General features: G+C 42.4%; 1 protein-coding gene across 1 annotated transcript in view; it reads left to right on the forward strand.

Annotated features, from left to right (window-relative positions):
• Window positions 1–5,706: 5,706 nt before the first annotated feature.
• Window positions 5,707–26,490, forward strand: part of AGBL1 (AGBL carboxypeptidase 1) — a gene marked incomplete at its 5' end in the record, with an annotated part of 274,352 nt that continues 253,568 nt past the window's right edge. Inside the window, 5 exons of the mRNA XM_086757539.1 lie at window positions 5,707–5,736; window positions 11,983–12,046; window positions 13,318–13,464; window positions 14,312–14,443; window positions 16,808–16,901. Of these exons, the coding sequence (XP_086613665.1) occupies window positions 5,707–5,736; window positions 11,983–12,046; window positions 13,318–13,464; window positions 14,312–14,443; window positions 16,808–16,901 (467 nt within the window). The remainder of the gene's footprint in view (window positions 5,737–11,982; window positions 12,047–13,317; window positions 13,465–14,311; window positions 14,444–16,807; window positions 16,902–26,490) is intronic.

The raw sequence follows: 26,490 nt of genomic DNA on the forward strand, positions 1-26,490 counted from the left end.
AAAGGCAGTTTAATTAACGATGACTTTGAAGCAAGAACATGAATCTAAACCACCCTCAAATATTTGTAAACATTTTCTGTTATAATTTAAAAAAAATCTAACTACTTTTTTCCTCATTGTTTCATCTTTGTGAGAAGTTGACTCAAATACAGTCTAGGTGCACTCTTTGGGTAAAGATTTAAATTTCCGAGAACTGGATATACACCACATTCATATACATGACTTGTACTTCCTTTTGATCTCTTGTGCTGTTATGGCCTTTGTTTTAACGAGTGGAGACCTACCATATTATAAAGAAACAAAGATTTCAGAAGTCAAGAATTTGTCATTGATTTTGTAAGGTGTCATCTAGAGAGGACAAAGATAACATCGTAGAGATCCTTCTGCCCACCAGCACTACTAAGCTACGTGAAAGAGAATTGGATGTTTTATACCAGCTATTGATTGATAGAATAACATCTGCTTGACAAATTCCCTGGGCAAAGCTAAACCTCCTTCTCTTAGACGTTTTAGAGAACAAGGTTGGGTTTTTCTCGTCATGATCTGTTTTCCTAGAAGAACACAGCCTTATTTTCAAAAGGTGCTGTAGGTTGAGGTGGAATTAATGAGAACAGCAAAACTTTAATGATGATTCTTATTAGAAAATTGAGTAATTCTGACATGGAAGTGCCCTGTAGGACAAGTAACTACTCTGCCAGAGAAATCTTGGCTTTTTCCCCACTTTCAACACAGGATACTTTGAAACTGAAACATGTATTTTCTTCTGACACTAGAGCCATGGAAGCACCACAGCATTGTGTTTTACTGCAATCAACTACTGCAAAGCCTTTTATGCACATTAATTTTTGGTGTAATCTACAGGCAGAGGCTTTCCGCTGGGACCAAGAGGAATTTGATCCCTGTAGTAAACAGAGACAGACTCCTCTCCCCTGGGCCATCTGTTCCACCACACTCTGCTACCTATTCCCTTCCTTTCAAAAGAGAGAGTGATGGTGTATTGACAGCTAAAGCAGGAGTCCTGGCCTTTATTCTCAGGACTGTTACAAACTCCTTCTATCAAACTAGTGTCTGTGCCTCCAGATTTCTCCATTTGGTCAGTACATGGAGATAAAACTCATCTGTAAAGTTAGGGCAAAGGGTGTTTTAGTTTACACTTGGAACAAGGGACTCCATGAACAGAGGATGCTCATGCAGCCTGGGTGAAATCAGTGCAATGCTATTGTTCTCTGCCATCCTCTGTTTTTATGGGATTCCTGCTGAAAGGCCAAAGCGGCAGATTTACAGTGAAGATAAAGTTGGCCCTCAATTTTATTTAGGATTAACCTGACAAGCAGGAGTGTGACAGGGAGGGAGAGAGATCCTTCCATAAGCAGTTTGCTTGGCATGGTGAATGCCCACCTGTCTGCCCTGCAAAGGAGGGGAGGAGGGAGAATGGTCCACCTGACCTTTCCCTATGATTAAAATGCTGATCTGATGAAGTCAGAGGAACAAACTGAACTGCCTCTTTCAACCCTCATTTTTTCCAGGAATAAACCAGCACCATCCACATGGAGACAGTTTCTGGAGAGGCAAGGGAAAAGCAGCACTAAAGATTTCTGTCCTCCTCTTTGGGAAAATCTCCTGCATTTGAGTGGCCTCTTGCCCTGTCCTGAAGTTGTGCAAGTCAGGGAGAAAGCTGGAGATGACAAGTGAGAAAATGTGTGCCTAGCTCTGTTTTTTTTCTTTGACTATCTCTCTTCCAATAGGGCTTAGGTCATTTGATCTCCCCATAATGCATAGGGATTTCAGGGAGACAGCTGGAAGCAGAGATGCATTAAAATGACTTGCTCTCTGAGATGAAAACCATGCTTATTAGCGGTTTGTTTCAAAAGCTCCCACAGCAGCGGCTGTATCTCAGTGACTGCAAACCCTGGAGGATTTTGTCTAAAAGGTGGCTGTCTGAGCGTCTGGCTGATCAAACAGATGGAAATCTTCCTAGCCGAGTTCCCCTGTCCTAGCAAAGCCTGTGGAGCACTGTTAAACCAACAAGTCTCCCTGAGAATGTGCTTAAAGAAAACAGGACACAACTTTTTGGTGATCTCTCCATGCTGGTGATGCATGCAGGCATCGGAGGTAGACTCTGACATAGACCAAATCTCCGACTGGGAGAAGAATTTACCTTTCTCTTGGAGATTGGTCCAATGTGACATCAATACTGCATTTGCTTAGATCTCAACAAGATACCTGTGGGCCTATAGAGAGCTCAGAGGTATCTCCCCATTGCAGAGGAACATGTGGCTTGTGCCAAAGGTCCCCTTCTTTCACGTGAATCATATGCCATCACATGCTCATCCTGCTCCTGTGTGGGAGTGTCTCAGGAGCGACAGCCTGCGGAGTTTTGTTTGGTGAAGTCCACAGGGGACCTCAGTGGAGTGAAGCTGAACAGCATGTGGAGGATGGTACATCAGGGGACACCATGCTCCTGGGTCAGGATGTGCTGGGTCAATGCGGCCCCGCAGACGCTCGTGGGCACAGCATGTGCTGCTTTGCTCTGCTGCAGAAGCAGCAGGGTCTTGCTGCATAGAGAAAGGCACCAGTAGGTGTACGAGCTCTCATTCATCTCTCACTTTGCAATGTCCCTGCTCTACATTAGCCTGAATCTCAGCTCATGAGCCTGAGAGAGGACAGTGAGCTTTTATTTTTAAATTTAACTCCTGTCATGTTTTCCTGGAGCACAAATGCAGCCATGAGCTCATTCAGTGAGCTAATAAAATGCCTTTTAGCTTGACTGCCCAGCACTTGGTTTGCAAGTGCTTCTGAGCTACTGAACTGAGCTAACGAGGGCTGAATAAAGCCCCAAAGACATCTTCCTTTAACATGGTGGCATTGGCTTGCTGCTGCCGGGTGTCTTGCACAGGGTGTAGACTAAAGATAATAAGCTTTGTTAAATTCTGGATGGAAAACGACATACGCCTGTCATACGTTTTAAAAACTTGGCAGCCTTTTCAGAGAAGTGAGGGCTTTGCTTTTAAGAGATTGCTGTTTAAATCTAGACAGATGGGTCTCAGCAATGCAGTTCGACAGATGTTCTGCTTTACATTACTAGTAATAATACTTTGAATAATTAGAATTTCGAAACAGAGTTTGCTGTTCGTTACGGATGCCAACTTTCGTTTGTTGTTTGATTTTTCATTTAGACTGGATGGGAAAAATAGGTTCATCATTTTCACTTCCAGGTTCTATCTCTTAAGCAAATAAGCTCTGACTAACAATAGGTATTAGTGGTTTGTCTGCACTACCCCTACCTCAGTCATCATTATTAAGTGTTGATGGATTAAATGCATTTTCATTGCTGTTCCAGAAAGCACTTTGGAAAGTGGGTAGATTGACACATAAGGACACTTACTGTGGCAAGAGAAAGAACCGATGTTTTTCTAAACCAGAATGTACCTTAAAGTGATCCTTTTCTTCAGCTTGTACAAGCTGATGTCAGACTAACGCATAGCAAATACAAGTGTTAGCATTGGAATACAGAGAGAAACCCAGACAGCACAGCATTATCCTGCATCTCAGGCAAGTTCCAGGGCAGACAGAGCAGACATAGGGACTCTTGCGGTTTTGCCCTGCTCATACCAAGCAGGAACATAACAGAGAAGGCGAGGCTAGCAGCATCTTCATTATGGCTACTCATTGCCACCTGCACATGCTCACATTTGCGATAGTATTCAAAATCTGTGGTTTTATTAAAAAGTACATCTGGAAATTTTCCAAGGCTCTTCCAGACTCACTTGTACTTTGAGAAATGCCATTGCTTGGAAAAAACAACTTTGTTAATTCCCAAATGTGCTGCTGTTTTGTTAATTCCCAAATGTGCTGAACTGACACCCAGAAAATCTCACAAAGAAAGGTAGTAGCATGTTTCATGTGGCTTCTTCATCATTAGGAGTGGAAAAGAACACTACAGCTGAATGGAAAATACAGATCCCTCCCTATTAAGTTGGGATAGCAGTTCTGTAAAGTAGCTGTAGCAGAGTGGCATTTGAATGAAACATTAATATTTTAAAATAGTTCAGTAACAGCTAAAGTAATATAAAATATAGGAATAAATCCAAGAAACAGCAATAAACAGTAGGTGCTAACGTGCATATAGAGATCATTGTGCAAGAATAGTTAATGCCTTATAGAAACTTATTAAGAGTGTGAAAGAGATATGCTAGGATAATTTTGGCATTAAAATAAAAAAGATTAAAAAGAGGAAAAAAGTGAATGATATTACATTAACTCCAGTCAAAATCTTTAGGTGTCATAGGTAACTTATTGTGAAATAAGAGATGAAACCTGAGAGAATTTATCTGCAGTAGAAATTATAGAAAGAACATTAGAAATATTCAAAGGAAAGTCTAAAAGCCCTTTTCGGAATATCACGTGTTTTGATTTATCTCAAAGTTTCCTCATTCTTTTAACACTTCCAATTTGACAGAAGCATTTTCAGGTTATATAATAATGTGTTTTACCACCCGTTCTGCATAATAAAGTAATTGCTCTATTAGAGATGCATTAGTGAGAGGAGCAAGCGACACAAAGGAACTTTGTATCAGGAGGAACTTCTGCACAAGGACAACATTTTTTTTTGATAACATAGAGAACTTTGGCGTGATAAAAGAAAAAAAAAGAAAAAAAAAAAAGGAATTTACTTTGCCAACCAAGTATCCAAGACATTCTAGTCTGTTAGAGTGTAATTCCTGCAGACATCTGGATGTGAATACGTTTTTGTATGACACACTAATGGTGTGGCACAGATGTGATGAGCAACCTTGCTTTCAAGTCAGTCTTTGTGACACAGCATGTAAAACATCCTTTGGAAAAGGGTCAGGTCATAGTCTATGTGCTTCTTAATTCCTGTGTGGATGAATTAAATGTAGCATCTCCCTTGTCCTTGGGTACCAGGATGACTTGCTTTGTAAACAGGGCTGGGACCCAGTTGTGGTGAGTAGCCCTTTCTTCTCCCAGTATGGCATTGGAGTTCTTTGCACAGAATAGATCTTCTCTGCTGCATTTACTTCTGGGAAGTTGGGAGGAAAGACTGACCTCAGGGAAGGAAATCTGAGCCCCCTCACAAATAAATGGAAGTGTGTGATTGAGAGCTATAATACTTCTGTGCAGAAAGTTTCTGCTTAATTTTGTTGGAATAGCTATCGGGGCTCTGCCACTGATTCTCTTAGGTATTGACTAAGTGAATTTCCCACTACAAGGTGATATTTCCCACCAGGAAAATAAGAGATGAAGAATCTGATCTTCTTGATAAGGGATGTGGTGGGGCAGGTGTTAATTAATATTTGTGAAGAAATCTGTGATCCTGTGATGAAAGGTGTTATGTTAGTGCAATTTATTGCATTAAATATAGTAAGATTCCTTGGCAGAGATGATTTCCACCATGTTATTCACCAAGTTATTTTGGCTAGAGATCAGCTCAGGCCAAGCTGTTACATCTCAACACCTTCACTCTTTTGAAGATATTGGAATTTGCCCATCTCTGCCTTGAAGCAGTTCAGTCCCACAGAGTGTAACACGCATCCTTAGAGAAGAAGAAACCCTGAAGCTCAACGAATAGGAGTGAAGCGCTGTGCAGTAGCATGTTAGAAGCTGGCTTTGAGGCACTACTGCCCAGTTGCCTGGATGAGCTGCCATCCATTTTGAAGGGTATGTAATCATTGTACACAGCACTGATCTGGTGTGTTATTGAAAAACACATTGCAGGTTATCACACATCGCTGTAGGCCATAAAAAAAAACCCACTTGATTGCAGCAGGCCACAGAGAAGGACCTTTTTTTGAGTGGTTGTTATATTCCCTGGTATAAAATCCACAACTGCTGCTTTGGGCTGACGCATAGAGCCTGGCTTGGTACTGAGCATCAGCAGGAATGAAAATGGCTGGTGCTTGGGTAAACAGGGTGCTAGCCATACTCACAGGGGTGTGCAGGAGCCAGTGAGACTGACTTGTCTCTAGGGCTTGGGAACAGGAGCAAAAACTTGTTGGACCATGTGTCTTGTTCTGGAAGGCCCCTTAGCTGCCCTGAGTACAGTTTGAGGGCTATGTGATCCCACACAGCTGCGAACGCCTTTCTTGCGGGATTAAAGAGGTCACTTAGGACACTACCCGAGCAGCAAGGTCCTCCTCTCTGAGTCTTTAAATAGCCCCTTTCCTTTCCATGTCTCCTTTGAGTTTCCTGGCTTCCTCAGGCCTATCTGACTTTTGAGGAGAGGATGTCCAGATTTGGGCAAAGAAATGCGCTTATTGTTCACCACAGGGTGGCAACGTTTGTAATGGTGCTGAGGACAGTTGGATGGGTGTTTTGAGAGCAGGGGCAATAGGATTGTAACTTCTCAGGATCCTTCCAAAGCTGGATGATAGCAGTATTGTAAAAAAGTGCTTCAGTAATAACAAAATTCAAACTGTAATCACTTTAATTTGAATACTCCCTTATTCAAGGTTGCCTAGTGGAATTTGAGATCTCTGAACCCCCTTTTTTCCCCTCAGAAATAATGATTTATTTCTTTTTCTAAACCTTCATGTATCCAATACTGTTGATAATAACCTTCCAAAAAGAAGAAATCACGGTTAGCTGGCTGAATATTGAGGCTGAGGATGGGAGCACACAGGCAAGAAACCCTCCAGGGTGTTTTGCTCTCTTATTTCAGTGTGAATTTTTAGCTCCTCTTGAATTAGAAAAAGCGATTTACTCTGACAAGGCACAGAACATAAGGCATCAAACCTGGCTTTGCAGTTACTGAGACTGGATCGTTGCAGTGGGAAGAAGATACCCAGCTGGCAAATCGATAATGCCAGTGGTAAGCAGCTGTGCCCAGCGGTTGGGTCTGGTATGCACCTCAGCCTCGCTGGTGGAGAATGTCGGGAGGGTATCTCCGGTTTAAGTGTTAATACAGTTATTAGCAGCCTGTTATTTCTAGAGATATCTAGAAAGAGTGAGAACTAATTCTGCTCACTCTAACTCTAACCTAGCCTTGACTTTAGCTGGTGTTAGTTTTGCACTCTTCAGTAGGCTTTGAGTGTGGAGTGAGAAATCTTACTTGCAGATGCAAGTCTCATTACGCAGTTAGGCTTCTGACTACTGCTATTTTTGTGAGCAAATTTATTAAGGGTAAGAGAAGAGAGAAGGATGTATACTGAACATATCAAATCCTGTTTCCCTATTTAAAAACAGGGTCTTTAAAGACAAACAAAAAAAAACCCTGAAACTGGACATCTTATTCCTTGGTCCCTCTAAAAAATCTGGAAGTTTGTTAGCCCAGCGCAGCAATAGCTTTTCTTTAAAAACAGGTTGTTTTTTTTAAGCAGTCACACAGCTTTGTGAGACTATATTCAACAACTAATTTAATAGGAGTATTGGTAGAAATCATGTTATCCATTGTCTTGCGGTAGTGACTTTAATTTTGCATTTATTATTTTTGTGAGTGGAGTAATGGCTTTGTATTTCTTTCCCCAAATAAAATATTCATTAGTAAATATTGCGCTGCACAAATTAATGCTGTTTGGTTTTATTCTGGACATCCTCCTTTTTAATGTTTAGTCTCACAGCAAACACTCTCAAAGGTTGGCATGTCTCATTTGGAGAAATACTTGCCTTTGGGCAAAAGACATGAAAGCCCAAGAGCTATGTGATAGACTGAGTTTATGGGAAGTCTTTGTTTTAAGCCAGCGCTAAAAGGAGAACTACACTGAGAGCTGCTGCGCTTCAAGCGGGACAGGAAATATCCCACCTCTCTTGGCTCTTCAAATCTTGTGGAAACCATCCCAGGAGACTTCCCTGACGGAACAAGATTACCTGTTACTGTGGATTAGTTGCAATTTTTTTAATCTTGTCTTGAGTAAATAGCAGCTTGCCTTGGCATGTTCCCAGGAGCCAGGGTGAGGAGACAAGCAGTCCTTCCCTGCTTTCTTGTGGGTCAGCAAAATAACCTGAGCTGCCTGTCAGAAGGATCTTGGGATCAAGGTGGTGTCCTCCAAATCCAATGTCACTAACTCAGCACTTGCTGCCTGTAATGCATTGATGAGTATGCCCTGGGGTATTTTTTTTTATTCCTGCTTTTCTCCATCCTCCTGCTGTTTATCTATGAGGAGCTTCAGCCAAGCTAACCAAAGCCCCTGTGCTTCAGGGATTAATTCCCAGGAAAAGCTCGGAGAGGAACTATTGTCTGGGAGCTGATTAAATGCATCTGAACTCAGCCCTGTGGTACTGCTGGCTGGGTGAGAAAGACAGCAGGCTTTGCTGAAGTAAGGCTGAGATGAGGGGCACTGGTGAAAAATCACAGCCATGCTTGATATTTTAACTGGTATTTTTTGCTACTTTAGCCTTTGTCCAGCTTCAAGCCATGAAAGGCAGCTACAGGATATTGTTAATAGGTAACAATTTGGCTCTAACTCTAAATCCTTTTAGTGAAATCCTGCAGGAAGTTGGTGATTTTTGTAATCTAACTTGAGCCTCTGGGAACTTTGCTCTGCTCTTATTCCACCCGTATACCATGAATGCATCTTCATTAGTCTGTGTGCTTATAGATGTTGTGTCTAATGTTTGTAAGTGCTGGCAGGAAGGGAAAATATTTAGCAAGAGGAATTTTACTTCTCTCCTCTCTTTGCTTATGGCTGTTCTTGAAACATACCTTTCAATAAAAATAATTAATGTGTTTATTTTAACCAGAGCTGGGTAAGTAATTTACATTAAAGAAATTACTCTATTTGTCTTTTTTAGATCAGGCACAAGTTGTGACTTTCTTGTTTGTACTTACTATTCAAAAATATTTACTGAATATTTTTTATGAATGAACTTGTTGGCAATTCATCCACAAACAGTTTGGTATGAGTATTAATTTAAACAATTAATTCTAATAGATATCAGTGTCCAAATTTCTGAGATGATTTTGAAAATCTCAAGCTAATTCATCAAAATCTGAGCTGTTTCTTTTCAACAGGCAAGTTGCCATCTTGTAAGACAACAGCAACTTTAGGGTTGTTTTTTCTTTGTTGTCTTGCTATTATAAGTTGGAGCTGTGTTCTTCTGCTGTATTCTGTATTATTCAGTGGCACTACTAAAGTTAGTGGGAAATACGTTAGAATTTTTAATGGGACTAGGGTTTTATCCACTGTTTCAGCAAACACACAAGCCATCCTATTCCCTCATAGTGTGCTGGAGGAAGGGGAACATTGGGGCACCAACAGAGCATTTTAATGTTAAAATATCAAGAGTAAATACTCAGGTAAAATATTTGGCAATCGTGCAGCTCTAATTTGCACATTTTAAAGGCTGATCTTTTATGTCCCCTCAAGTTCTTTGTTTGCCTGAGTCCCTGGACAAAGCACATGGAAAGTCAGAGGATATCTTATGTCATCACTATTTGTGTTAATGGCTTAGGAAACCCACAATCCAATCAGTTAAAATAAACAACCTAGTGTAATAGGAGCATAAATCAATGAAGACTTCATTACTGAAACCTTAATGTGTAATCCATCCACCTACAGAGGAAAGAGATACTGAGAGGCAGCAAGACAAAACCACAGGACAGTCTGATTTAGGCAACCCTGATATTTTAAAAGGTGCTGAGAACAGTAACTCTTCCTGGAGTCAGTAAATTTGGTAGAAAGTCATCACTCCTGACAGTCTACCCCTGACTGTTAAGTCTCTATGCTAAGAAAATGCCAAGAAACTCTTGGGAGGAGAGCTCTGATCACTCTTTGTTTGCTCTGAAGCTATCAGGAGACTTGCTCAGGACTGTGGACTAATGAACAGATATGAATTAGCAAGATTAAGACGACTGAAACTACGCATGTTACCTAGAAGTAATGGTATTCAAAACCACTCTGACCCTGCTGCGGACTTTCCTCGCTGCGTGGTCCCTTGAGCCAGTAACTTGAATTTGGACCCCTTCTCTGGGATGAGGACGACAATAGCTGGGGAACAGAGTTACTGGGTTTCATTAAAGCCACGTCTTCTGTTTGTCTTGGCTCTGAACAAAGCAGTAATCCTATCATACCGAGCCTTTTGATTTCAACATGGCTCATAAAAGGGCCGAACTTTTATGTTCACTGCAGAGATTTCTGCTTGTTGAGTTAATACAGTAACAGATAGAAACAGCAGGCTCCTGCTCTGCGCATGGGGCAGCTCTGAGATGGGGATGAGACATACAATTTTCCTGTGGATTTTAGCTAACAACAAAAGTAAAATGGGTCTCTAGAAAGACAGCAGTACTCACAGACTCTCCTCCCCCAAATCCCCTGTTTCGGAGGTGATTCTCTGCCTGGTTGCTCAAATCTCTCTTCCTTGCCTGACTCCTTTCTTCCTTCCCCTGACCTCATCTTGTTTCGTCTCCCTCCCGTGCTGACACTCTTGTCCTGGTTGCTCATTTCTGCCAGCATGAAACATGTATTGAGCAGTTAAAGTTTGGTAGCACTTGTAATCGACCTAAAAGAGTATGATGGGAATTCTGGTTTTCAGAGTTTGAGTTTGGTTTTGTTAATAATTATGATTAAAAAAAAAATCTAAAAATACATAAAGTTAAGGATATAGAAGTTAGGAAAAATCAGGACTAATGCAGATGTTGCATGCAGAAGACAGCACATAAAATTTGCTGATACAGAAGGAGGTTTGGCTGAAGGGAGCTGCCAAGCATCCTGTGGGAGGTCTGTGAAATCTCCAGGCTGAGTCCCCTGCTCTGACTTGAAGATTGACCATTTTCCAGCTTCATTCCCATGTCTCACTCAGTGCATATTCTCTCCAATTGTAACAAAGCAGGAAGAGGTGTGATATGCAGCTCACTAATTACCTGCACTTTAGCAGGGATCCATTAGGGGAAAAAAAAATCCATTTGCATTAATAGTCATTACTGCAGATCTGAAAAGATTTCCCTAATATCCTTTATAGAGTGTTATTTTGCTAGGCGTTACTTCTTGATTCCTTGTCTTAAATACTCAGTTGTGTAATGTTAAATATGTCAGAGAATGCTTGAATCAATTTGGCTGGTAAAATGATCTCATATCCAGAATACATACTAGTACTTTAAGTTTCTGAAGCACTTCAACGTTTGGAAATATGGGAGCCATATATTTGTAAGATATTATCCTATTGTAATAATTTAATGGGAGATAAAGTGATTCTATTGTAGTTTATGTGAAACACCTGAGGTTGTTCAGGATCAAGGCTACACAAGTTTTCTATTATATTGGAAATTTGTATTGTGTTGTATTGTAGCTGTATGGAAATTGAAATACAGAACTTAACCCGAATCCCTTATACAGCAATACAGATGAGTGATTAATTCTTCAGTCTCAGCAGTGAAAATTGGTTGGAGAAGGATTAGAGAAGGGGTCTAGTGTATTACACAGATGGATGGTAGGTATCATGTATTTCCTTCTCTTAGAGTATATCTTATTTCCTCTAGTGCAAAACTCAAAATTAATCTAAAGCAGAATGTGTGATGCTTACTTGATCTTGATTAAAAATAAATTTAGGGCATCTTTCTGCTCCCCAAATTCCAGGGTTCTGTGTGGTTGTAGCTGCAAAGATGGAAATTTAATTGTAAATGAGATTATTATACTTTAAAGATATTCTTCTTCAACTGCCAGAAATAAGGGATCGTCTCTTGGAAAACCACTCCACGTTTAACATTTCTGTGGGATACAGAATTTCCTCAACTTTGAGGTAGCCAGACCAAACCAAAAAAGGGAAATATAATCTAGAATTTAGGTGTAAATTCTGCAGAAATGCTACATTGTATTAAATAGTGTGTAGTATGATCACTATGTCAGAAGCTTCTTTTAAAAGGTATTATCAATATGGTTCCATATATTCACTGGCCAGATGGCACGAAAGGCACTGAGTATCCAGCCAAGAATCTCGGTGTCTCTGTGCCACATGATGTGCTGCAGCCCTGTATAGCATGAAGTTCACTGTTCTGAACTGATCCTTACATTTCGTGTCTTTCCTTTTCAGAGCTCCTCTGACAAGGATGTCATCCTGAATATTCTCAGTGTCCTCACTGATCTGCTCTCTCTGGGTAAGGAAGCAAAGCTCTGGAGTAATGCCTGTGGGCTAGGGATAAAAAGGGGGGCCCTCAAATAGGTCAGTGAATTTATACCCATGTAAACTTGGCTGGGTGTTTGCAAAGTGAACACAACAGGAATTGTATCTCTAGATCAGCAATCCTTACTCCTGTGTTTGGAAAACTGAGCTTTTTCAGTAAGTTCAAGAAAATAAAGGACCCACTGAAAGTCTAATTTTTTTTTTTTAGTTTAAAAGATGCCTGTGAGTTTCAAAGTATTTCATAAGCCCTGGTGGTCAACCACTGGAAATGTTCACCAATGCCACTGGAGAGAGGGCTGTGGGACAAGGAGAGGAGTCTGACTTCCCAGAGCACAGAGACTATTTAATGGAGAGAGTTCAGCACCTCTACTTTGGGACTGTTGGAAAGGCATGTTGCTGCAAGTGCCCGAGCCATGTGAAAAAACAATTAAGTTTCTTTTCCTTCCTGTGCCACCTCAAAAATGTCATTTACTGAACAATTCTCAACCCAACCAAGCTACTAGGCTGCAGGGGCTCCACTGGCAGGTGCTGGAGCTTCCTGCGTTCCCCACTCAAAGCCCCACTGTAGATACTGCTCAGTCCAGCTGGGCCTCTCTTGAAGCTCTGCAGTGCTGTTCCTCAGCTAGCTGGAAGGATTGCCTACACAGAGGACAGGAGGGTACTGTCTTCCCTCCAGGAGCTACATGTGAGGCTTTCTCCAACAATGGTGACCGAAGTCGCTGATGAAGTTGTTCACGGATCCCTGTTTGTTGACACAGTAGGCTCACAGGATTTAGCGTGTGGTTTCTTTGGAGACCTAGATTTGTTTGAAAGCTGTCTCCAAAACTTCCCTAGGATTCCATTTCATTTGACAGAAGCCCATTGCAACTTTGCTTGTTTAATTTCCAGTATCTAAGAAAAGATCACTGAGCCTTCTGCTCCTTTGAAACCTGTTGGTGTCTCTGCTTATTCCTCTCTGCTGCATTTCAATGCACAATGAAAAACTTCTGCAGGACGTGGGTTTGTAAAGATAATGGCTGCGCAGTGAAACCTCTGCCTCTTACTCCAGCAGTCATTAGCCATGTCTCCAGGCCAGGGGCACCTAAGATCAATGGTTAATTTTTGCAAATGCCCTTGGGTTTTTAGCAATAAAGCACCATTGGAAGGCCATGGGAGCTTTGTGTGCTCTGTGTGGGGTGAGGGTTTGTGATAGCTGCAGCTCTGGGACAGGGAGGTTCTGAGCAGAGTCTCTCTTCTTGTCCCCAGGGACTGGCCGGAGAATTCAGTACATGATCAGCAAAGGTGGCAGCGAGGCACTGCTGCGGGCTCTTGCCACTGCTGCCCAGAGTGAGCCGCTCGACCACAGCACCCTCCTGCCCCTGCTTCGGCTGCTGGCCAGGGTTGGCCAACGAGGTACTGCTTGAGCCGTGGGGGACTTGTTGGGTGGGCAGTGCAAAACTAACAATCGGCACTGGGATGTGCTGGATAGATATCTGTCAGATTTTCTTGGGGGGTGTGCTGCTTGTCTGCAGTTCAGACAGGTAGACATCCAGCAACAAGGTGGGGGGTGGAGGGGGGGGCTTACTCTTATGCGTAAGAATTAGAGACCAAGGGAACAAAGGGAACTTTGTGATTGGTATTTACTACAGGATGCTGGAGCACCTCTCCTATGAGCACAGGCTGAGAGATTTGGGGCTGTTCAGCCTGGAGAAGGGAAGGCTCTGGGGAGACCTTACAGCAGCCTTCTAGTACCTAAAGGGGGCTGATAGGAAAGATGGGGAGAAATTTTTTAGCAGGGCCTCATGTGATAGGACAAGGGCTAATGGTTTTAAATTAAAAGAGGTTAGATTAAGACTAGATACAAGGAATTTTTTTTTTATCATGAGAGTGGTGGAACACTGGCATAAGTTGCCCAGAGAGGTGGTGAATGCCCTGTCCCGGGAAACATCTAAGGCCAGGTTGAATGGGGCTCTGAGCAACCTGATCTGGTTGGAGATGTCCCTGCTCCTTGCAGGGGGGGTTGGACTGGATGACCCTTCCAACCCAAACCATTATATGATTCTATGATTTGTGTATGATGACTCTAGGTAAATGCCATGTTTTCCTGTTTTCAGTGAGAATAATACTGATCTAACTCGCTCATATGTTTGAATGCCTTTGTTATGAGATCCTGAGTTCTAAGATTTGGTGTAAATACATTTGAGTGCTGCTGCAGGGACCTGGTCTTTGTAATATTTTGATTCTTATTTGCTTTTCACAGATAAGAAGTTTGGGCTGAAAGTGCAGAAAGCAGAAGCAACTGGTATAATATTGAGCTTGGCAAGAAAAAACCTAGGTCACCACCTGCACCTCACCCACTGCCTGTGGGTCCTGCGGGTTTGTGCTTCTAACGGTGAGTGCCTGGATTTTCCTCTGTGTGACAATCACCAGAGCTCTTTTTTAGTTATTTCAGTGCAAAGAAACATCATTCCTGATTAAGGCTAGTGCCTGCACGCACTGTTAATATGCAGAATCAGGCACAAAAGCCAGAACAACCATACAAAGAGGTGTTCCCCAAGGAGCCTATACAGCCTTTACAGTGTATTTCTTCTGTGGATTATGAAAACAAAAGTGCTGTAGTGAAAAATATTCATAGCAATGATCTCCTATTCTAGAGTATAGATAGTCAACTCCTTTGCTCTGAGGTCTAGGTACCTTAAGTCTCTGTGCAGTTCCCATTACCATAACAGCCAAGTGTCTCACTATTGTTGATTGTATGGATCCTCAGAGCAGCTCCACTAGGAAGGAAAATACAGGTGGAGAAACAGAAGTAGAGAGAAATCAGTTATTCAAGGTCCCTCAGGATGTGCGTATTAGATCCTGGTGTTCTGTCTCCTGTCTCCCCTTCATGCACTCTCCCGGCTTTTCTTGCTTGGCTGTGCCCTCCTATTAAATGATTCAAGCCATGGGATTCCCAGTATTCTCTCCCAGGATCATTACAGATTCATACAGGCTTTCCCTGATACAGAGCACTGAGTTTGTCCACACAAATTTCCCTTTGCTCACTCTAACCCTTTCCTCTCCCTCCCCGTGTCCCTCACCTGGCAGACAATGCTTGCACAGCCATCCTGTCTGCAGGCTGCTGTACGCGTCCTAAGATTTAGCACTGCTGGCGCCCAGCCCCGCAGGTCTCTTCTGTCTATACAGGAGCTAGCTTCATGCAATGGGCTTTCTCAGGCAAGCAGCCAAGCCTCAACATTCAACCCCTCTCCCTGTGATAAGCAGTGTTTGAAAGGCTGAGTGTGACTGAAAATACAGCCAAGGCCAGGAGCTGAAATGTGCCTTTATTTGCCTTTCGCAGCTGTGTAGTGACTCTTGTGCTGCCTCCCACCCAAAATAATGATCTACACCCTTCCCTGCTCCCTGCTTCAGTGCACCTGCATCCCAGTTCAGCTGCAGTTTTTGCAGAGGTTTTAGGATGCTCGCTGCAGTCTGGCCTCCTTTCTGCTCATGACAGACCTGACAACTCCCACTCTGCTCCTTTGCTGGAGCATCTCTGCTACTCTCCAAGCATCTCCAGTGCACTCCAGATCTGCTTCCCCCTTTCATGAGTAACTTGAACTCTGTGGGCTCTGTGGCCCAGCTGGAAAGCTGCAGGGTAGGTTAGGTGAAGGTCTATGTGGATGTGGTACCAAACTAGGAGATTACATGCTCCCAACCTTAAAAATTATTCTTATGGAATGGAACTAGAGCAGATCCAGAAGCGTATAAAACTCTGAAAGGGCTTAGGTATAAAAGCAGAAAAGATAAGTCCTTGTCACAATCCCATGCACTTGTTCTTTGCCTTGGGTTGCTTCCTTCACAATCTCTGTCACCGGTTGTGTGTAGTAGCCCGTGTCCCGCTCTGGGGCAAGATGAGTTCAAGCAGCCTTGTCCCTAATGAATTACCCTGTCTCTAATGAATTACCAGCTAGTGTAAAAGTAGCTGGCAAGCCTTGCAAAGCTTTCCATCACAGGACAGCTTGGCAGGGACACAGCAGGGATGCAGGAGATGAAGGGCCCTCTGGCAACTTTCTGATGACCACTGGGAGATATTTACAAAACAGCCAAAACCCAGCAGCGGGCAGTCAGCCAGGTCTCCCTCTGGCTCCTGTTGATTACTGATCCCTTCACCTTGTTCGCTTGCATTTAATATTTCAGGGCTGTATTCATCCCTTCCTTGCACAGAAAATCTGTCTTTATAGACAGATCTGGCTAAGCACTTAGTTTATACATTCCCAATGAAATGAAGGATTAAAGGTAAAATTGGCCTAGTTGAAATTAAGCTACATGCAGAAGCACTCCTCCCAAAAAACCACTCACTTCTATACTGAATAATAGCACAAAGAAAAATCTGCCCTCCATGTCCCTATGAAATAAACTCTCCTCATGGAGTTGTCTGCGGGAAACGCAGGATGAATTTGAGCCTTGCATTTTGCTGGGAGATGACCCTGTTTAACTGTGATTTGTTCTCTGAAGCGTACAATATTTACAGGAAAAGGGGCTTTGGGGAACTCAGGGAAGAACTACAGAATTCAAGATCTGGGTTTGAGCCTGATCTTGGCTCTTGTGCTTCAGTTTCTGTGTTTTTAAAATGTCCTGTGAAGTCCAGTGGGGACCCCAGAGAAATCTTCTCATAGCCCCAGGGGCAGATACTCCCTTCCCCACATCACCTCCAAACACAGTGTGGCAGACTGCCTGCTTCAGATCTGATTGTTTTTCTCTTTTATCCTCTTAGTTACCACAGGAACCACACTTGGCATCAATGGAGCCATGCAATTGCTTTTTAAAGTCATCACCCCCTACAGCAAGAGACACGTCAGGACCATCAGGTAGGCAGTAGCACTGAGGGAACTCATGTTTCCAGGACAGCAAGAAGTAAAATTTTGGTTCCACTTGAAGAGGCAAAGAAATCAGAAATGGATGCACAATTTCCACTCACTTTAAATCTGCAGGGTTTTTTAAGAGGAAGAAGTAGTTCCCTGAAGGACACGTTAATGCTGTAATTCATCATATGATTCATGCTGGTGGCCATTTATTTGCTGTGTACCCTATACAATGATGGCAGTTTGATTGCGAGGTATTGTCCTTCATTTCCCAGTCAGGACTGGATTTTGAGAAGCATATGCTGGCAGCACACAAACCACTCCTGCCCCACTCTTTAGCAAGAACCTCCTGCCACCACCAGCCTGAGGGCAGGTACAGTGGAATCGTGGCAGTGCTGCCTCCTTTTGCAGATAGTTTTGACCAGGTCATTATGATATTTTTGAAGTACGACAGTTCTGACTAGTATTAATCTGGATCTGTTTTTAAGCTCAACACAAATATTTCAAATAGTTTTTTTTTTCCCCGAAGACAGCAACTCCATTTTATGTTTCCATCTTAATGATGAACATTAGTCCCCAAGTTGTCCATTCTGACCACATCCTCAGATGCCCTTCAAGGCAAACTTCGTAATATGGAAAACATCCACAGAAGGACGTAACACATTTCTGTGGCTTGCTTATTACAAACAGGAGAAAATTTACTGCTCTGACCCATGCCCACACAATCACATTTGCTTAAGCAACACAGACCCTGCCAGTTCTCCCCCTCAGAAATGCACTGCCTTGTGGAGCACATAGTCCCTACTTGTTCATGCATGTCTCGGCAAGGACATGGTAACGTTCAATCAGTTCTGGCTTCTGCATAGACCTGACATGGGTGCAGTTCGTGGCTGGTGATTACTGAGGAAGTAGCTTTAGGCTGAGCATTGCGTGTAGGTGAGAAGTGGATGGACAGACCTGGCACAACAATTTGACTACTTGCTTATCTGTGGCTGAAGTGAGGACCGGTCACTCTGGATAAAGACACCAGTAAATAATGGCCATCGCACTGTTACCATCAAAGACTGATACCAGTTCTCCCAATATTGCCAGTTACACAATATGTTGCACGGGAAGGAATTTGAATTACTTTCCACTAGCCTCAAGTGATGAACTTGCATGTCAACACATGATGCTGTTGTTTGCTAAATGCAGCATTCTTCCAGTTCTTCTGCCTACGTATCTGGGGATATAAAAAAAAATTTTGAACAGTTTGCTTTTCTAAATAAGATACTGAGTGGGCCCAGCAGACACACAACTTTCTGCAGCTTCCTTGTTAATGGAAGCCAGCTCACTTTTGCCTGCTTTTTTGGCTTTCTAGTATAGTGCTAAGTACCTGGAACTGCTTCACACCTGTGATTCTTCTATGTGTTCTGTTGAAAAGTATGATATCAGGATGTCTCCTGCACAGAGGTTTGGATGTTACCCAACTCAAAGAATATTATCATTAGGATGTTATTCTTAGGGTATATGAGCACCCCTCAAGATTTCCCTCAGGTATCATGTTGTAACTTTAAGACTCAGAAAGCCTGGAGAACTGCTTTGTGTATGACAGGGGTGCCTAGGATGAGTTAGACTCAGAGTTGGGCTTGACTTCTGAGGCAACCAAAAGTGATTGATGGGTCCATGCTTGTGCTTAACTAAGTAAGCAAATTCCACTCAGTTGCCCCATTTCCTTCCTATGGAAGTGTTGGTGTGACTAGACTAGTGTTAGTTCCACTTCTGTGATAGCCTCACGGGTCAGGATCTGTGTGTAATGTGACTTGGGCCAGTATCAGTTCTCCATTAAGCAATGGGAGTGGCTGCATAAAGGCTTTTTAAATTAATTTTGTGCAAAGGTGCTTCTTCTATTTGCTGTTTCCTCTAAGAGAAGTGAAGAACTTGTATCTGTCACACATCTCTAGCCTGGCTTTTTGCTGAGATTCATGTGGAGATGCATCTCATGCTGCTGAGGGTTGTTGTAATGTAGATTAAAGCAGTCTAGAATCCTCACTTCTAAGCAGAAAGAGAAAGAAAAATAGCCTTCAGCAAAATCAGCAAAACAATATTTTTTTTTATTTAAAAATGTGCAATATTTGAGTTTTTCTTCCTTTTATCTGATGTACAAGAACTGTTTTGGACTCTTCTATGGACCATTTTTTCCATTTGGGACATGCTAGAAAATGCAAACTCAAAATTTCCTTCAATAAAACTCAAGTTTTATTGCTTATAAGCCATTTTATTTATTGCTGAAAAGCTTGGATTTATTTTCCCTCTGAAAAAGAGGTATCTTATAAATTGCTTTCTGCCTGAGCTTCCTCATTGTTAGTTCAGTTTCCTAATTTTTTTTTGCTAAAATATTTGTGCTCTTCTTAAAATATATTTGTATGAGTGTGCAAATGGAGGATGAAATCTTTCCTGAGACCTAGCTGACAGAAAAAGGTGACTTGACTCCCACCTACACTTGGTTTAATGAGCAAAAACCATAAATCAGCTGAAGCCTGGTAGCCACTCAGCTGGCCTGCCTAGGGCTCAAAGCTGCTTGTTTCATTTAATAACTAGGAGCAGCTGAGAACGTCAATGATCAGTGGAGACAGTCTGTTTTACATCAGAAGATACACACAAACCTGTTTAGTGTTAAAAAACACTTGCAATCTATTTAAAAGCACTAATGTCTTGTTCAGTGGGGACTATGCTTGCCACTGCCTTCACTGGGGAAAGTGGCCTCAAGAGATATTGTTGACAAGAATTTGGGTCCTGAGATCAGAAGTCCAGACTACAGGGTGGGTTAAAGATCTTCTTTCCCAGCATTAGCAAATGCCTGGGATAGCTATGGTCTGAAAATCCCCGGCATCTTTACAGTTTGTCAGAAGATGGAGGTGGGTACATGTGAAAATGTCCTTCTATTTTTTGAGCTGCTCTAGTTAAAAATTTGTAGGATGACTGTGGGGAGGAGCTTATGGATGGGTTTCTGATATGGAGGAAAAAGAATAAAAGGGGACATACGTTTTTAGTTCAGTTCAGCGTGTGCTCCTGGTCATCTGACACTGTTGTAGCTCTTCCCAAAGTTGCTGTGGCTGTGCTGAAATCTGGAGCAGATTATTTTGGTGTAGTTTGGCCACAAGAACATCTCCTTTTTGGATATCAGTATGGAACTTGCAGAGAACACTAGTCTGTAACCTGCCTACGGAGGAAAACTCCAGTGTCCTCCCAGCAAGCCTCTGATCCTCCCTTTGTATTTGCCCTTGATACCTTCTCTCTGCTTCATAACTATGTGCCACCATGATCTGCCTTGCTGCTGGGAAGGAACAGCTGGCAACTGTGGGGGCTGAGATTACTCTTGTTCTTTGATCGGCTGCCAGGAATGCAGCATCAAAAATGCACCACTTCTCTGGTGGATACACCCGCATTCTCCTGTCCTGGGCAGCAGCAGGACCAAGGTCACTTTAAGAATCTGCCCTGGAGAGTGCACTATGAGAGCTATTTATTTAGCCAGCTAAGATGTGGAAACAAGATACATAGTTCTATTTATTTTTCCCAGTGGCAAAGCTCTAGGTTATTTAGAAATAGTCTCCCATGCTCCAATTGACCTTCTCTGGGTGCGTGCCAAGTAGCTCTGATTCCCCTGGGACTGTGACTCATGGACTTTATTGGTCTTAGTCAGGCATTTGAGGTCTTCAGGTTGCTGATGCCATAACTGCGTGGATTTCTCCAGGACTACCCATATCTGAAGTAAAAGCCACATGCAAAAATATGAAACTCGGTGAGGTTTACAGAACTCGAGTTAAGCACTGTGAAATCCAAGTGAGATGGAAACTGTAGACTATCTTGCTCATCTCTCATGATGCTGTGTTGCAGAGGAAGTTTTCTGATACCTTTTATAGAGACAGTTGAAAATAAAGCCAGATGATGTTCTGTTTTTCTCAGTTCTGTTTATGTCAGTAGCTGGGATATCTGATACAAGTGTGTGTGGGACGCTCAAATCTTCACTCCATCAACACCTTCTGTAATGCCACATCCCTGATACCCCACAGAGTGCGATGACCCCTGTTCCTTTCACCTTCCACCTTGCTTGTTCTCCATATGTTCCATATCTTCTACGCTTCTCCTACTTTACAGTGTCCTTTTCAACACCCTTGCTCATTTTCCCAACTTGTTCTGAGAGATATTTGGATGTGTTGTGGGCAGATGGATGTGGAATATGACAGTGGCAGATGTTTACTCTCTAGCCAACCAGGAGCTGGGTCTCTTCTGCATTACTCTCTCTCCAGGTGGCCAAGCATCAGATATCCTCCCCAGGCTGCTGGCATGTCAGGCTGATGGCTTTGAAGGCTGTGTGTTGTCTGTGGCTATGTGTTGTGCAGGCCTCTTCTGGGACTCCTCAAATTGTAGGTAGATTATCAAACTGAGGGAAAACAAATTCAGAACTTATGGTTCTTTCATATGAGGAAAACCTGTGTTTTAGAAGATGGCAAATAATGGTATGACTTGTCTGAGTTATTCCCTCCATTAGGTTATCTTCTTCTGTTGTTAAAAGATTGGTGGGCAGTCTTATTTCTGCAGTTTTATTAAAAGCAATCTAGAGGGTCTTTTTAAAATGTCTTTGTTTCTCAGAGCTCTTTGTGAGTACGCTTATTTACCCCACTGAGCAGAGCTGGCTAATGGTAAGTGATCAGATAAACCTCATATGAGAGACTGCAACAAGGAGTATTCATCAGAATTAAAAACTCTTCCTGTGAATATTCACAGAACTTGGCTTTCTGCGCTAGGCTGTTCCAGTAAAGTTTGACTACTCAATTAAAAGTGGAAAGTGAACAAAAAAGGTCTGGGAATGGTGCCAAATTAATTCAGTAGAAAACATGACATGCAGAAATTATCTGCCTTTGCTCATGTCCAGGACTTCTGACATTTGATCACAATTCTTATGATTGGTGCTTATTGGACAGTCCCAGCTCCTCAAACACTTGCTGATAATCTCCCTTTCTGTTAAAGGGAGGAAATCCTCTTGTGTAATTCTATTCCATCTGAGGTGAATTTCTGGACTCCTCACGTACCAAACGAAGAAAGAAGCAAGGTTCTCTTCACCTACGTCAAATGTTTACCTCTAGAGATGGCTTGGAAGTGTTTATTTGTCTCTGCTGACTGAAGGATGAGTCTGGAGTTGAGTACCTTGGAAGTAGCACAATTGACATTTAAGGTTGGGTCAAGTAGATGGCTGCTGAGAGAGATTTGGAAAATGTGGCCCTGTCCAACTAGTGTAAGGGCTCAAAACTCAGGAAGAAATGAAAACACAAATGTCTTTGAGTTCTTGGGGCTGATTTGAGGTGGGGAGGGAGTAATGAATCTGAAACATGCAAGAATAATGACACCATTGCTATGGTCAGGAAGTGATTCCTGTATGGCATACCTCAGTCACAATGTGAGCTGAGAGGAAGATTTTTACTGGAGCACATAGCAGAGCTCATGCAAGTGGAGAGAGGCATGTCAAGATGATCAAGAGAGCACATCTAGTGCTAAAAGCCCAAATCTGACAGGTCCGTATTTAATCAGACATTGTGTCAGATTTTGAACAGCAAACTGTTCAAAAAAGGAAAATAGAAAGGCCCTGGAAATGCTGAAGATATGTTAAGAGGCTGTATGTTGCTTCAAAATAGGCTTTGAGTATATGAACATATATGTATTATTCTGCTTCTGTAAAACCTGTTTTGTTTGCACACAACGGAGAGTGTTTTCTCACCTTGGAACTGGTGCTTTTGATGCAAGATAAAGTGTAAGTGTTGAGCCCACAGCGTTGAAAAGTGATCAGGCTGCCACATCAACAAATGCTTGTAAAAGTGATCTCCCGTGACCTTTACAAAAGAAAAAAAATTAGAGCAGCAGTGGGCTATGTCTGTTTTAAACAAAAAGAGATGTATAGCAGGGATGACCTGAATATTAGAATTATCTCTTCTGTTAAGAATGATGGAGACACACATGGAAGAGATCAATTGCAAATGCATCCTAGACCAAGTGCAGATAGTTTCTTTGGCTGTAGTCCTGGATAACTTCTTGCTGGTGGACCACCATATACGTTTGCTGCAATTCCATCTCATGGATTGTCCTAAACTTTCAATTCCTCTCTGCTTGAACAGAAGAACGTGCGTTTCATGGCCATTGCCAGCCAATACTTTGGGAGTGAGAAACAACTCAACACACCAACATGGTGATTAGTTCCTCTGCAACCTGATATGGTAGCTGTTCTGATTGGTTGTTTTTGAGCAATGCTCCACATACAGCTTTATGCCTTTGTTTATTTGGCAATGATTCCTGATAGGAGATCAAAAGCAAATCATCCTTAATTCCTCTTGTTAGTCTGTGTTTTGCCATTAATCATGTTGAGCAGTTTGGATATTTAATTGGAAACTAACACATGATTCTATTGGAATGTGGTCAGAATTAATCAATGCTTAGTGCCTGCTTATTCTCAAATTGCTATTTGGTTCATTTGATCCCTGTAGAAAATTCACAGGAGGGGCTGAAATGTCTTTTGACCTATGTCACAACTAAATGACATGCTTCCCATCTGGCCTTGATCTATATGGGATTTAGCCTAGAATTCCTGCTAAATAAAACTAGTAAATACTGTTCTGAATGAGATTATGCCAGCAACAAGGGGAAAAGTGTTGTCTCAAAAAAAATTGTTTATATTAAGTGTCTTTTCAACTTGGCTAATATCTCAGATAACATGGAGCAGAGATGGGTACATCACTCAGATAAGTAAACTCTAGTGTTCAAATTTAATGCAATGAGCCATTGTAATAGAAGAAATTAGATATTAGAAAAAAATTTTTTACAATGAGGGTGACAGAACACTGGAACAGGTTGCCCAGAGAGGTGGTTGATGCCCCATCCCTGAAAATGTTCAAGGCCAGGCTGGATGAGGCTCTGAGCAACCTGATCTAGTCGAGGATGTCCCTGCTTCTTGCAGGGGGGTTGAACTAGATGACCTTTGAAGGTCCCTTCCAACCCTAACCATTCTATGATTCTATCATTAAATTATCTTGGAGCCAAAGGTGTCTGTTTTATGTAATTCCTTCTCCTCTGTTCTTGTTACGGACTGTGTAGTTTCTCCTAAAGAATGACCTGTTCTAATGTTAATAATAAGTTATAAAATCTCATTTCAGGTTGATGATATCTCAGTGCTGCTTTGCAGAGTAAATAGAGTTGCATTGCAGAATTATACTTTACTGGCATTGTACCCTTAATAGCAGCAGAAGAGAGAAATCGAAAAGTAAAGAGGCAGAAGCAAGGGAGAAAAGAGATGCTTTCAGATGAGATTTGAAAATAGATGAAGAATTGATGAGGCAGAGAAGAATACCAGATACCAAGATTGTTCCAGGTGGCCAAACCTGATGCATACAGAAACCCTGGTGCCATCTCTTGGTAGCCTCTGGTATGGCAAGATTAAGCACAGATCCGCCTCCCTCCGTGGCATAAAAAATGGGCAAATGAACTCTATATGAAGATAAATCCAATTCTAGGCTTAACTTGATGTGTCATGGAAAGGGAGGAGAGCTGGTTTATAAATGCACCCACTTAGTGAGACTGTTATTTTGAAAGAGCTTTTTGCTTTTTTTTAATCTAGCTTGTGTTTTATTTCTGCTTCAGGTAGAAGTAACAGTTTGAAAATGAAGCAATGCTTTCAGCTGAAGACCTTTCTTTACGTGCCCATTATTTCTTTCCCTTTGGTGAGCTAGTTCGTTATATTTGGGAAGACGGTATGAGGGCAAGTTGCTCCTGTTCTCAAGTTCTTGACTTTTCACACCCAGTGGCTATGGCAGATGCAATTGGTGGCTGACCTCACATGATGGCTTTGGGTATGTCTATACTGCAGGCATTCTGTGCTTGCTTGGTGGGAGAGTTTCTCCGCCCAAGCTTTAATTTACCTCATTCTGCTAACAACTGTTGAGTCTTGCAATTGCCTCCAATGTGGGCTATCCAAGCTTCTTAAGATATGTTACGCAGTCTAGGAGTGTTATTCATGTTGCCATATCTGTCTTGCTGTTGGTCTTTGTCCTAACTAGACTGAAGCTAAAGCGCCTCACTGCATTGCAATTGTGTTGCCTCTCAGAAGCTCTCTCTGAGATGTACCTCCCACGTAGCTGGGGAAACCACTGTCACTCCCATTGAAACAGGAGGTGAGGTGGGACTTTATTTCCTACATCAGTTGCATCTCAATGTTTCCCAGAGTCAATTGTTAATGTTAACAATGATTCCTTGTAGCTGAGTCTGACAGTTCTATAGAAGGCTAGGTCAAGACTGGTGTCTACTGATTGTGCTAAATGTTTTGTAAATAGCACAGAAGGAACATAGTGGAATAAATCAAAATTAAAAGATGAGAACAGAGCTAGGAGGATTACAAAATATTTTGCAATCGAGGAAGAAATGAAGGGTTTGGGATGATTTCTGGAGGTTGATGGGTTATCTGAGATGTGTGGGCAAGATCCTACTGATCTGCAGAGAGAAGGCTTTCACCAGTTGTGGTAGGGCTATAAGAGTAAAGAAGGTAGAAGACAAAGATCCTTCATGTCTGAAGTGCTAATCTGAGACATGGTCTGTTACTGTGAGCAAGTTGCCTGAGATCAGACTTTCCATATGCTCAATGTGTATGCTTAAAACTGCACCTTTCTAATGCCTCCTTAAGGGTGGTGAGGGTATGATCAATTGTCTAAGGTGTTCATTGAGAGGGGAGGAAATGAGAAAAGGAAGATAAAAGCAGTAGTGAATTTGTGAAAGGTTTTATGCTCAGGCAGGGTGCAGTTGGACTGTGGGGTGAATGTGGAGCTGGCAGAGCGAGGAGAGACTTGAGCAACATGGTTGTGTGACCCTGTGAGCATGTTTGAGGTGGATGTTAAGTGCCAAAGTTTTCTGAAAGCATCAGCCAGAGAGCCTTGGGGGACTGGGAATGGAGAGAAGGGATTTCTATACCAAAGCCTATTTGAATTTGCTTGTAGAGGTGATGGGCAGGTCCCCACTGTGCCTGTTTGTCTGCATCCGTTTTTCTGTGTCAACAAGGAAAGAATTCCTCCCTCAAATCATTGAGTTGGATAATGACGTGACTGTCTGATAGAGGCCAGAGAGTGAGTAGATAAAGCTGAGGGCTCTCACTTGTGTGTCAGGGCATATGAGAGCCCAGGAACCTCCCGTCCTTTGCCTTTCACGTGATTTATTGCCATTTCTCCTTCCACCCAGAAGGCTGTTAGCCTTATGAAGGGGGTAGAAAGCAGCTGTGAAATCCTCCCCACAAAAGCTTTCAGTCTGAAGGTAGACAAGGGAAATTTAATGGAAGAAACAATGAAAGGAAGCCTCAGTGTGGAGCTGTTACAGCAAAAATTTTGCACAATGCTGGCCGAGAGCAGGTGCTGTCCCCACAAGGAAAACAGCCCTAAGCATTTCCTGGGGTTGCTGTGGCTTTTTTCCAGCTCCATCAGTGCTGGCAGGTGAAGTGTTAGCCAGTCTCTAGACCTATCAGTGGTTCTAAAGCACAACAGCGATTAGAGCTGCCCTGAGCTGAGTTACGTGACACAGTGTCAAAGCC

This window comes from Chlamydotis macqueenii, chromosome 12, assembly GCF_036417535.1.
Source record: "Chlamydotis macqueenii isolate bChlMac1 chromosome 12, bChlMac1.mat, whole genome shotgun sequence".
In the NCBI taxonomy this organism is placed as follows: domain Eukaryota; kingdom Metazoa; phylum Chordata; class Aves; order Otidiformes; family Otididae; genus Chlamydotis; species Chlamydotis macqueenii.